The sequence below is a fragment of the Puma concolor genome, chromosome D4 (assembly GCF_028749965.1).
Source record: "Puma concolor isolate L17-30 chromosome D4, mPumCon1.1.hap2, whole genome shotgun sequence".
Classification (NCBI taxonomy): Eukaryota; Metazoa; Chordata; class Mammalia; order Carnivora; family Felidae; genus Puma; species Puma concolor.
In genome coordinates, this window is record NC_141679.1 from 42,039,270 (window position 1) to 42,053,345 (window position 14,076).

Here is a 14,076-nt window from a genome sequence, read left to right on the forward strand (position 1 = left end):
TTAGGTAAAAATATACACATAGAACTGAAATACAGCGTTGATGGTATTACAGTAAAGATGGTACTAGATTGGGGCATACTACCTCAGGTTTTGAATAAAGAGTGCTTAGCCAAGCTAACACTTCTGTTCAAAAATGTGCAAGTGTTTTGTTCCTTTCTGTAGAGTAAGAGCTATCCCAAATGGATATTAATAATCATGTTGTAGAAATGACTGTAGAAAGATGTGGTACCATATGTATCTCCAGGCCAGGATAAGCAGGGATTGTGAAACTGGTTCCGTGCTTTATTTTTCCTGGCCCCTTCCTCCTGGACCTCATGCCCCCTCATGTCCCCTGACCACCCAGCACTTAACTTTCCACTCACCCCACTGAAATGGCCCCATCCTGAGGCAAATGAGATAATGCTTGTGAAGGTCTTTTATAAACTGAAAACGTAATATATAATTATTCCTATTATCATCATCATCTTGTCTTCTGAGGGCCAAATTCTCTGTGCCTTCCAAGTTGACATCTCACTAAACTAAGTAATGATTCAGTGCTAACCAAAGCAGTCACGGGAGCCGACAGGTATTCCACCTTCTGTCTCTCTCTACTTCCTGCCATCATACCTCTCTGCTCTCCTGCCCTTGCTAACACCTGGAGGTACCACATAGGAGAACGACAGGAATGTGTGTGTTTTTATGCCAGGTTAAAGCAAGGGGGAGATGTGAGGCTCCCCACTCATCACATACCAAGCTGGCAGCCAAGGGCTTGCACACAGCACAGGGCAATTCAGGGAATAAACGAGCCTGGCAGAGCCAAAAACAATTTTTTTTTTGAAGGGGTCAATTCTCCTGATATTATCCCCATAAGAAATTTCAAAAATCACTTCAGATTCTACCTTCTCCAACTGTGATCTCCTTTGGCAGGAGGGAGTACTTCTTCATCGTCCAGTGTAGTCTTTTTGGATCCTGGGGTCTCCCAACATGCTGTTTTCAACATTTACCCTTCAAGGGTCGTAGGAAGACAGATGGCCATAAAAACATTTCAGAGGCAAAGTACACAATGCAAAACGACTCATACTGCAAAAAATGACGAAAAAATGCAGGGAGGTTGGGGGCGGGGGTGGGAAGTGGAGGCTGCAGGCCTCTAGGAAAAGTCTAAAAAGACCCTTACCAGACTGGAAGTGCCACTGACACAAAGAAGGAGCTCAAGCTAGAAGAACAGGTGTTGTGAAAGCCACATCTATAACAATGTCTGTGTGTTTTGGAATGTGAGGGTTTTCTAGTTATAAAAGCAGGGAGTTTACAGAGGTTACAGTTCTTTTGACTCGGATGAAGAAGCAACAAACGGGGTACACAGACAACCCCCCAAAAATCACCAAATGCACCAATTCAGTGCCAGCTAAAGCTCTATAAACCCAGATGAAATGTAATCTCAGATTTTCATATACCCATCACCCACCTCAAAGAGCCCTTCCTTTTAGTAGGGCTACAGTCAGACTTGTTGGAGAAGCAGGAAGCTCATGTTGTAGGGAGAGAGCACTGCATTTGAAAAGATGCAAACAAAGCAACACTAGGCAACAGGCCACTTTTTCCTTTTTAATATCCGCCACTGAGGCCCCATGCCAGCCTGCTGGGACACACTGCCTTCCCTCCGGTTCCCTGACAAGCCTGCCAAAAGGACCAGTTTCATCAGAAGAGGGTGCGCATGCCCAGGCCTGCAAGGGGCAGGAACGAGACCAGGTTTGCAAGGGTTCTCCCTCAAGCCCTCCTAGAGCTGCCCAGACACGAGCTTCATCGTCCTCCCCCTACCTGAAGGATGTACCCCCGGACGTAGTCCCGCAGAGTCCAGCCCAGGCCGTGCAAGATGTGCAACACCTCCTCCTGCTTCAGGACACTGAAGAGACGGTCTAGAAGGATCTTTAGCCGCACAGGCACCGCTTGTGTCCCGTAGAGCATCAGGCTGCTGATGTCGAACACCACGTTGGACTGCACAATCTCCACCTGGGTGGGGTGGTATAGGTGCTGCGTGCTGAGCTTATCCAAGGCTGTGGTGGTCCCACCAAAGTTCCGGAAAGGGAAAGGACAGAGACAAAGAAAGTAGAAACAAGTCACTGGAAGTTATCAGGGCTCCATTTCTACAGATGGATCATAACCACAGATGTTGAAGCAAAATTTTGCAATGTAAATAGTTCTCTCCCCACCCCCTTCCTATTTTGCTTTTTTTTTTTTCTTTTTTTGATGGTTTATAAATTGCAGACGACAGCAAATGCGAAACACATTTGACTTTTAGAAAGAGAGCCACTGAGAATGTTTCTAAATGACTGTGGCTGGCTCTAAAAACCTAATTAATTTGCTAATTGAACTATGGCTCAGCCCAAGTTACCATGGTGTCCTCCACCCCTCACCAAAGACAGACCAACAAACAATTCCCAACTCCTGCCATAAGAGCAGGCTCAACGGATACCAGTTTTCTGAATAAGATCAGAAATACCTGAACGGTTTAAAGAGGAACAGGAACACGTTCTTTAGACTACAGGGGTAAGGGGCGCCTGGGTGGCGCAGTCGGTTAAGCGTCCGACTTCAGCCAGGTCACGATCTCGCGGTCAGTGAGTTCGAGCCCCGCGTCGGGCTCTGGGCTAATGGTTCAGAGCCTGGAGCCTGTTTCCGATTCTATGTCTCCCTCTCTCTCTGCCCCTCCCCCGTTCATGCTCTGTCTCTCTCTGTCCCAAAAATAAATAAACGTTGAAAAAAAAAAAAATTTAGACTACAGGGGTAAAAGGCCTAATTTGAGGGAATAAGGAAAGTGTGACATCTGTGTAGAGGGCTAGTAATTTAACTCAAACGAAATTAGCGTGCAAGGATTATCCCAAGAAGTAGTTCTTTCAACTCTCCCTCTTGCTATTCACCTGTTAGACAGTTTAATGTTCCCTGGCATGTTCACAAAAAAAAAAAAAAATACAAATTGTAACTTAGTCCCTTTTTATTAACAGTTATGATAAGGGTTTAGAATCAGATGAAAAAGAGGAGGCGTGGGAAATGAGAAAAATCGAAGTTGAAGAATTTCTGTGTATTTCAGGAGCATTATGTCAGTACAGAAAACAGGATGACCATTCTTGCAGTAAACACTTGAGGCCTTCTTCTCTTCATATGTAGGAAGTTACATCTAGATCTAAAAGCCAAGATAAGGTCATACCTTCCAGTCCCCTTCCTTATCTGAGTTCCTGGGAACGCTACTGCAGATAATGTAATTACATTTTCCTCAGTTTCTCTAATGTGAACAATTAAGATAACATTGTCTCATCTACAAGGCTCAAAGAGACACTGCAAAGATTGAGATAATGAAGGAGAGGTGCTTTGAACTGGTTAAGAGAACACAAAAGCCTTAGATCAACTGTCAGAATTATACACATATGACCTTCCAGAGATTAGAAAAGATAAACATGTGAGCCTGAAAGATGGTCATCTAAACTCGTAAGTCAGGGAAATGGATACCAGACAACAACCAGGCTCAAATCATAACTACATCTCAGAGTGCCCAAGGTTTCTCCAAGTTCTAAACCAATGCCTGGCTTTTCTCTACCACTCTTCCCACCACCTGACCTCCTCACAGTATAGGTAACTGTATATGTGCACACTGAGCTACTCCTGTTTTAATATGCCAGTATTTCTGCATATTAATGCAGGTATTTAAAAGTACATGCACACACACACATTTTTTTTTTTAAGTATTTCAAATGTATTTTTTCCAGGGTTCCTCCTCCACTCTCGTTTCCTCCTGACTTATGGTCACCAGAGAGTTCATGTACTCTTGATAAATTGCTTTCTTACATCCACAGTGTAAAGGCCCTTATCATTTACCCGCTGGCTTCATTCAACACATTTACTCCCAGGAATACTTTGTCAAAGAGTTCGGGTTTCCTCATACTTCATTTCTTGAAGCTGATTTGTCTGATCTTTCCTATTCTAGTGGTTAAGTCAACTTTGAATAAATAGCTTTAAAAATTAATTTAACGTTTGGGAAAGATAAGGGATTCACAAGCCTAGGGATTGAAGTCTTCTCTCACTCCACAGGGCATTTAGACTGCAAAAATGCAGGAATGAGGTATTATTATCCCTGTTCTTCTTCAAATACAGCTTTTCTACTCAGCCTTCTGATGAGTAAGCTGCTCTGCTTAAAGAATCCAGTGGCCAGGTCAGGGAAAATCTGCTCCTCTCCCCATTTCCCTTCATCAACCCTCCTGGCCTGCATCAAACACTTCTTCACCAAATACACTGCTATGACCACAAATATGAAACCAAGCGGGCTCAGTAGAGGGAATGTAAGATGACACTAAATCTTGATTTTTGTACCTATGTTTGGTACCTATAGCCATGCATTAAGTACATGCAGGTGTGTGTACTATGTGTGCAAGGGCTGGGTGGAAAGTTGTCACTCTCTCCCTCCTACTCTTCAAAAAAGGGTTGGCAGTTTAAGAAGTTGAAAAGGACTAAACTGTTGAGAAGTTGTTCAAAGAACTGAAAGAGCACAACTGGAAACATAAGGCAAAAACATTTCCCTAAAAATGCTTTTGAAAACATCAGAAAGTGAGAATAATATGATAAGGACATTACCTGATTCTTCTTCATAAATACACCATATGTCAAAAAGTAAGAATACTACTATAAGCCACATAAATATGTGGTCAACAACATTTTCTGTAAAAGTCCAGACAGTAAATATTTTAGGTTTCTGGGTCATATGTTCTGTTTCACAAGTACTAACCTCTGCTGTTAAAGAGGAAGAGCAGACAAGCCTTAAATTAATGGCGTGCGGTGTTCTAATAAAACTTTATTTACACAAACATATGGAGCATGAAAAGGGTGGGCCAGGTATTTAAAGAAAGTCAACAGTAGATAAGAGGAAAAACCTGAGAGTGTGATTTAAGCAGAAATTACCTAGGAGATGAGCCACAGATGAAGGCTTGAAAAATATTAAACTACCCAGCTTTCAGATGTCAACTACAAACTTCAGCTTAAACAGATCATCAAAGATTATTTATTATCTGTCAAATTTCTTGAATGTATCAAAATTTTCTGCTTTTGGATCATACCAAGTCACCAAGTTGTCAACCACTTTTGGGGATGTCTCCTAGGTGGGCAATGGGCAAGTGACAATTTTTTAAGTGTCATAATAACAATAAACTAAGAACTGGATGTCTGCCCAATGTCATGATCTTCCTGAATCTGACTGTGGAGAACTCAAGTCTGAGTCTTGGTGGGTTTAGGAACATGAGGTGGGCCAATGGGGATGAATGGGAGGTAAGGCAAGAACTTATTCATGAGAATAAGTGAAAAAAGTCACCCACCTTGATACTTGAAGCGTCTAACCATCTTAAATTATCCTGTACCAATGGTATTCCCCAAATTCCATTTCAAATGAAATCTTTTTTTTCATATTTATTTATTTTTGAGAGACAGAGATAGAGGCAGTGAATGGGGGGAGGGGCAGAGAGAGAAGGGGAGAGAGAGAGAGGCGGGGGGGGGGGGCGGGGGGGGGGGGAGGTGGTAGACAGAATCTGAAGTAGGCTCCAAGCTCAGAGCCATCAGCACAGAGCCTGACACGGGGCTCAAACCCACAAACCACGAGATCATGACCTGAACCAAAGTCAGATGCTTAACTGGTTGAGCCACCCAGGAACCCCTGAAATGAAATCTTAACAAAAACTGGATATAAAGATATATAAAACGAAAGCTACCCTTGGTGAAGCTGGAGTGCATGTGGATTAGAGAGCTTCCAATCATTTGTTCCTCTCTTCTTCCCTTCAACTTGTTTAAGCATTTCAGTGGAACCCCTAGGGTTCCTGGAAGCACAGTTTTTAAAAAAGCACTTTTCTATACAATAAGATGTTATCAAATGCTTTGTCTGCTTTGCATCTACTCCCTTTCATTCTGGTACCAGAAACTGGATTTCCCTTTGGGGAGCCACTCTTCTCCTACACTCAGTACCAATCATTCCATCGACTAGAATGTTCCTTAAGCCAGGCCAGGAAAACCAGGACATCCCAGGCCCCTGGCCACAGCAACTGGTTTAAGAATGGGCAAGTGACCTAAGTCTGAAAGGTGAGATTGAATGTAGGATTTTACTTTGAACTCCTGGTAAGTCTTCCCTTTCCTAGATATTTGTAGCTAATACATATGCTTGAGAATGAGAATCATATAGAAGACAGTCTGCAAGATGGTCTGAGAAAGACCAACCACTGATAATACTGTTTGATATAGAAGATATGGATATGGCAGTGTTGAGGCTGGCACTATCCCCTGAAGTTTTCTGCCACATGAGCCAAAAAAAAAAAAAAAAACCACCTCTCTCCACACACTCCCCTTATATGTCTGCTTGAAGTAGGATTCCATAATTTGTATCAAAAAATATTCCACTTTTGGGGGTACTTTTCCAGCTGGATACCATGTAATTTCAAAGCAGCTATCAATGGTTCAACTAGTTCCAGCCCAAATTTCTCCAATTCACAATTCCAATTGTAATTCACAATTTCTCCAATGACTGGAATAAAGGTATCCTTAACAATTTCATATCTTATACAAATTTACAAAGGGTAATAATGGACACCATCAGCATTATTAAATAAATTGTATGTGGGGGTGGGGGGCTAAGGGAAATGACCATGTAAGTACTAAGTAAATGTCAGGCATTCTAGGGGGTTACAATGATCTACTTTAATCCTTTAAAAAATAAAAAATCACACAGTATTACTATTATTGGCTATTCAGAGATCACAGGCTCAATGAGGTTAAGTAACTGAACTAAGGTCACATAGTTATTTCTCCCAAGAAAATTCTGTTTCCACCACATGTTCAGATAAACAGTCAATAAGTCTGGAAACTTGCAAATCTTCATCATGTTGGAAGTCCCTAACTCGCAGCAATCTGGGCTTCTTGCCCATCACTCTGCTGAAGCAAGCATTTCAAAGGTCACCAACACCTGCCTTACTATGAAATCCAATAGCTTTTTTCCTTCATTATTCTCCATGATCTCTTCACAGCAGCTGACCTTATTGATCACCCTCCTCCTATATTGCTCTTCTCCTTCATTCATGCATACATTCATTTATTCACCAGCACTTAATAACTTATCACCAAGGTAGGTGCTGCATGCAGATCCAAAAGTAATTTATGTTGTGGCCTCCACCTTCAAAAGGAGACAGATGCAATCAGTATAAATGCCAGAAAAGAGATTTGATAAAGTACTGTAGGATACAGAAGAGAGGGCAACTCTGCCAGGAAGGCATTGTCTTATATGACAACTAAGAATTCAGCAAGTGAGAGAGGAGGAGAGCAATCTAGGTAGATGCTAAGGCAGGCGTTCTCAAACATTATGTGCATCAGAAATCACCTCAAGGGCTTATGACAACACAGATTGCTGGACCACTGCCTCCAGAGTTTCTGATTGGGTCTGCGGTGGGGCCCAAGGATTTGCATTTCTCATAAGTCTCTACAGGAGGCTGATGTTGCTGGCCAGGGACCACACTTTGAGAACCACTGATATGTGTCAGAGAATAGACTACCCAAAGAATGTGTAATACTTGAGGCAAAATAGTTAGAGATAAGTACAAAAGAATCAGATGGGCAATCTATGGAGCCTTCGTACTAAAGTCCAAAGCTATGGAAAGTGTATGATATAATTTTATTTCTTGTTAACAGGACATAGAAATTACTAAATATTTTATAACATTAGAATGATTTATAATTTTAGATACAAAATTTTGACAAGGGCCTCGAAGTTTAACTAAAACAATAGTTGTCAGCTTGAGGGATATGGCGCATGGTCAGCAGTAACTAAACAGCCACTGAGAAAGGTGCTGAGCAAACCTCAGCCACAGAGCCACAACCCCCCTCTGAGGAAGAGTCGAGAGAGAGAGATGGTCAGGGTTAGTTTGAAAACGGATGACTCTGACATATACCATTACACATGCCACACCAAAAATCACAGACAGAGTTGGGTGAAGGGATGGGCTAGAGTCAAGTGTATAGAGTAGAACAGGTTTGCAATACTCCACTGGGAGATGCCTTAACTTGGTGGACTTCAAACTATGATGGGCCTACACATGAGGTTAAGGCCTTCCAAGAAATATGCAGACATGGGGACTCAATTTCCAGACCCTGTAATCCTCTATTTAGTCTTTCCTAAAATTGATCCACCTGAGAACAGGCCTGTATGCACATACAGATTAGCCATTCACATTTCTCCTTTAAAAAAACCGTACCCTTGGGGCGCCTGGGTGGTGCAGTCGGTTAAGCGTCCGACTTCAGCCAGGTCACGATCTCGCGGTCCGTGAGTTCGAGCCCCGCGTCAGGCTCTGGGCTGATGGCTCAGAGCCTGGAGCCTGTTTCCGATTCTGTGTCTCCCTCTCTCTCTGCCTCTTCCCTGTTCATGCTCTGTCTCTCTCTGTCCCAAAAATAAATAAACGTTGAAAAAAAAAATTAAAAAAAAAAAAAAACCGTACCCTTCCTTCTTTACAAAATAATGGTATATCCTCTGACTGGCCTTATACGGCCGTGCTGACTCAGTGTGGAAAACTCTCCTGGGTGCTGAAATAAATAAGGCTTTGTGAAAGCCTCCTTTAATGATTAATAAAAGCACCAAGAACCTGGAAGGGGTGCTTTTCTCCTGATTATACCTATATAGATAAAGGGTAGCTAGAACTTGATACGTGGGTTTATGTTGGAATATTCAGAATTCAGAAAGAATGTAAGATGGGACAGGAGTAATGCACTCACCTCTAGCATTCCTACCTATTTGAATAACGAATCACTCTTTAGAAAATATCCTGTAAGAGCAAAGCCAAAGTGTCCAATACTGAAAATGGCATTTGCCTCCCAACATATTAAAAGTTAAACCATTCTTTTCAATTAATCCTGACACTCATCCCTAAAACTAGCAATCATCACCTGGAAGAAAAGGCTCTGAGTATATGAATAATTGTAAATTCAGTAAATTCAGTTTGAATATTTCCTAGACCTACAAAATTTGTAAGACACACTAGATAAAACATGAGATTTGAAATTTTGCATGATTTCTTTCAGAAACTATGCTGATCACTTCATAAGGTATTATTTAATCAAATAATATCAAAATACTTCAGTTATGGTTATTCATCATTTTCACCTTATTTTTTTATAAAATTTTGAATATTTTGCACATCCTATTAATAAAAGTAAAATTAACATAAATTATGATCTAAATGCTAAAGCACTTACTTTTTAGTAGTACGTAACTTCTTTCATAAATACACAAAAAGTTTGGCCATGAGATCTAGGCAAATTAATAAATTTTTTTATAATACGTGACTCTTAACCTAATTTGTTCTTAGAATCCAACACTATATTGTGATACACACATGGAACCCCATTATCAAAGTAAGACCATGACTTTTTATTCATGACTTCTAATATATTTTTCACTTCATAAAAACCTTAGGTTTATATTATATTACATCATAACTAATTAATAAGAAATCCACAATAAAGTGAATAATTTTATTAGCTCCACATTTTATTCTAGACTGTTTTAGTAATCTACTCTATGAAATCCAGTCTACAACATATTGATTTTTTAATAATTTTCTCAAAATGCATATTAATATATTCACTTTATTTGAATTGAAATGTGAGTTCAATTTTTTCCAATGAAAATTAAATTAGAGTTGGCAGCATGATTTGACCATGAGCACTGGTGAAAATTTTCAGTCAAGATAACTAAATCTTCAATGACAGAAGTATCTCTTTTCAAAAAAAAAAAAGCATATTGCAGAAACTATTTGAACTAATACAGTATTTTTATTTCCTCAATCTTTTCTGTGTATACTAGAATAAATAATATGCCTCTAAATGAAAGACTAATAGCTAAATTTATAAATAGGCATTAATAGGTTTAAAATTTCCAGAAACTGAATTGGTAAATAACTATGACAACATTTAGGTAATAAGGTATGTGATTTTCATTTCTTTCCTTTTAACAGAACTAATTGATCATTGTGTAGTTTTGGGCATGTAATTTGAAATGACTTCTAAGAACTGAATGATGATGGAATGAAGTTGCTAATCCCACCTATTAATGTGAGCAAGTATCTCAGTAGTAGTATCTGCAGAACGGAGGAATGATAGTGCACCTTTTTCTCTTTCTTACACGAAGTATTATTCATTTCCTGATATATGAACTAATCTGGGAAGAAAAAAATTATAGCCCCATCCATTTTATTTCTAACAAAAATCCATTTTATGCTTAATAAATTATAAAAATTTGTAATATATACATTGTTTTGGATTTTATCATCTTGATCAAATTAAACAATAAAATTTCTATTTACATTGTTTTCTTAATTCTTGTGGCTGGCATGTATAAGTTGAATGATATAAGACTTATCAGCGAACATATGATTGCATTTATAGTAAGGTAATTTGGGGACAGTGAACTGGAAACAAGAGTTAAGGAGATAAAAAAATAATAATGACTTAAAACAATGATTTAAAATTCCCAGTGTTAAAAAAAAAAAAAAAAAGATCGTTGTCCTCCCAATAAGGGACAGTTTCTTAAGGACAGATTCCAAAGGTTCAAATCTGAGCTCTGTTACCTATTTGCTGTATGACCTTGGCAAGTTACTTAGTATATGAAAATGTTAGGATGGCTCTTCATTTTCAAAACTCTTTTTACTGGCAAGCAAGCCAAAAGCTTGAAGACCACTACCTTAACTCAAGGAAGCAAGGAAGGAAGAACACAGAGCCAAGACCAAGCTAAAAAGTGTGGGGAAGAAAACAGATGCTTACATAGATGATGAGACACAGATACAGGATGACTAAGATTTTCTAGTTTGGGGTGTAGAAGGGAAATCAATAGAGATGCCCGGGAAGCATAAGGATTCTAGAGGAGCTGCCTCTGCAGCTGCCTAAGATGAGCTGCCTCTAGGAATCCAACCACTCTTACTCTACGCATGTGAATCCTAACCTACCCAAGCTCCATGTCCTCAACTGTAAACATGTACTTGACCCTTAGTGCTGTGAAAAGTAGAACTAAGGAAACTAGGCATGAAACAAACCTTTGTGTTACTGTTGTTATTTTCTGATTAGATATGTCAAAAGTACTCATTGAAAAAACGCTGTAAATGAAAGACAACAATAAAACAATCATCTATAATCCCATCATCCAAAAACTGCTAATGTCCACATGTTGATATAGTTACATCTACTTTTTTCATATAGTTGAGGTCCACACCATGGATACAAATTTCTATCTTGCTGGTGGTTTTTTTCTAATTGAACATTATATATAGCAAAAACATTCAAAATTATCTCAAGCTACTTAGTACACATAACTTTTTTCACCACAGTTTCTCCTGGATCAATTCCTCCTCTCTGGCCTAATTTCTACCACTTTAGCACAGACTTTTAGACTCTCACACCTCCATTACTGCAAGTAACCCCTGATGGTCTGGTCTATCTCTGTTCTCTCTGGCCTAAATACAACCTAAATACAGCCCACAAGTCGCTCTTTTCTACCTTACTCCCCCTTTACACAAAGTCCTTAACCTGGGTCAGAAGACCTTGGCCAGATCAATTTACTATCCATCCTAGTGACTGACACAGGCAACCACAATGAGCTATACACTACCTTTCAAACATTCCTAGCACTTTAGTATTTGGTCACTCAATGAATATTTCTAGGCACTATGCTAAGTTTTAGAGATTTAGTGGAGAACAAAACAGGTATGATTCAAGCCACCTTGAAGTTAATAGGCTACTGAGGAAAACAGACATCTTAAACATACTCATTAATGCACAGAATTACAAACTGGGTATGCAACATGAGAACATAATTTAAATGGGTAACAAATTAATTGGCTCTTCTAGGCAAAGCCAATTCTGCTAGCACATGAGGAAGAGTAGCAGAATAATACAGGATGAGGCTGGAGACACAAGCAAGGTTCCATCTGCTAAACTACATTAAAAAATTTTTTTTTGTTTTCAATGCTGTTCCTTAACTGCCTTTCCTCCCTCTTATTTACCTTTCTGACTAAATTTTTCTTTTAGCTTCAAGTTCCATTTTCTTTTTCCATGAGCTCTGGAGAAGTCCCTTCATCTAAGAGCCAACTGTCTCAATAATGATGTATGCCAAACATGTACATCCCAACCATATGGTGCCCATTTACTGGGTCACTTATGTGCCCATTTTATCACAAGAGCCTGATGTTAAGCAGCAACCATATCTGACACATAATCCACTCAAGGGTGTCCAGCCCTCATATTGTTGAATGGATAAACACAGTTAAGTGAACATAATATAGAAAAAGACCATTAGTGTATTTGCACTGAAAAGCTAAATGCATGATTCTACTGTGCCACCAAATTCTTAATTTCACCCATGTCCCTCTCTCCTTTTATCTTTATACTCCTCTAGAGAACAGTGGAGGTAGGTAATTGTGGCAGTTTAGGGAGTGAGGTGGGGCTGCTAGCTGAACAGAAACTGACCAAGCCTTGCATAATCTATTCCCTTTCCTACTACTTGAGAATTATTTGGGGGCATCCAATGGATTTCTAGGTAAGAGCAAGATGAAATCCAGTATTGTTAAAATAAGCTTGATGACATGGTGCGTAGACTAGAACATAATGTACAGACATTATGAAAATCATAGGACAGATCACTAGATCTGTGATCAATGTGCTAGATTTATGGCCTCATAGCTATAGGAAAAGGTATATATAGCTGGTCCAGACTTTGGACAGAGGTCAGAGAAGAGTCACACATTAAGACTGTAAGAACAGCATCTACAAAGAAAAGGTTATTTTTCTTTTATAAAAGGTCTACAGAAAAAAAGCCAGTAGATAAATGAATCTCTTTTTAGTATGTGGAATTTTATCTGGTAAAAGAAAAGGGCTTAACTGTACAATATAGATACTAGTTAGAAAAAGAAAATTCATACAAGAGTTTCTTAAACTGTGAATTAGATAACTGAGCGAACGTAATTTACCCGGATTTCCTTAAAGTGGCAAAAACCGAAGCTTAAACTAGTAATTTTCTAGCTATAAAACAAAGGAGAAATTGAGGTCTGGATATCAAACTTTTAATAAACACTTTGACAGGATTAGACCCCAAAAGGACACATAAGTCTGGATGAAGAAAACTCATTTCTGTTAAAAACAGAATCAACATAAGGAAACAGCCAGAATTTTTATGGTTCATTAATGTAAATGTATAAAGCAAATGCAAATTAAGTATAAAACATAATGCAAAATATGTAATAAATACGAATATACACTTTTAACAATATTGCTAACTTAAAGAACAAAGTAATGTTCTTTACAAAATTCTGTTTTCAAAAGTATAAAATAGTGCTGGGGGTGGGTGGGTGAAGAGTGGTTATAAAAGAACTTGCATTTATCAAATGAAAGGTGAATAACTATTTTTTATTTCAATTTTTAATAACAGGAATTACTCCCCAAACCTTCAAATAAATTAAAATAAATGTAAACCTGTAATTCTACAGACTTCACTTCTAATATTTTCTGTGAAGGTCACAGAAATAAGAACATATTCAGATAGTTTTTTTTCTTAATGTAGGAGTATAAAAGTGCTTTTCACTGATCCTAGAAAACTGGCTCTCAGTGATAGTTTATAGTTCTTAGTTTTCCACAACTTTTTTAAACCTAACTTTCTTTAAAAGCCAGATTCAAGTGAGTTAGGTGGTTTTCCCAGGAATATGTTCGAATATTTCAGGCCCTGATGTCCAGTGGACTCCATGTAACAGCTGTTCAGACATGGCAGTGTGAAGCTCAGAGCCATTCAATCAGGAGTGAGTCAAGTGAGGCCACTTTTCAAAGCCACCTACTTTGCAGAGGAAAACAATGAAAAATTTGTATGAAAACGGCCTAAAAGGAAATCTTTTATATCACTAATTTCCAGTCTTGCCCTGGATATTTTAAAAATTTTAAATACTAATTTGAAGCAATTTTACAAGAAAGAAAGAAAAAGTAAAGAAACTCATTCTTTCATTTTGGGAGAAAGGCCAAGTGAGCCTTAAACTGGAAAGCTAACTGTTTTGAGAACCC

At 38.9% G+C, this 14,076-nt stretch overlaps 1 protein-coding gene across 15 annotated transcripts in view; it reads right to left on the minus strand.

Annotated features, from left to right (window-relative positions):
• Positions 1-14,076, minus strand: part of BNC2 (basonuclin zinc finger protein 2) — a 440,387-nt gene that overhangs the window by 132,625 nt on the left and 293,686 nt on the right. For all 15 annotated transcript variants that reach the window (XM_086685357.1, XM_086685360.1, XM_086685358.1 and 12 more), the window contains one exon: positions 1,792-2,027. In XM_086685357.1, coding sequence (XP_086541483.1) covers positions 1,792-2,027 — 236 coding nt within the window. The remainder of the gene's footprint in view (positions 1-1,791; positions 2,028-14,076) is intronic.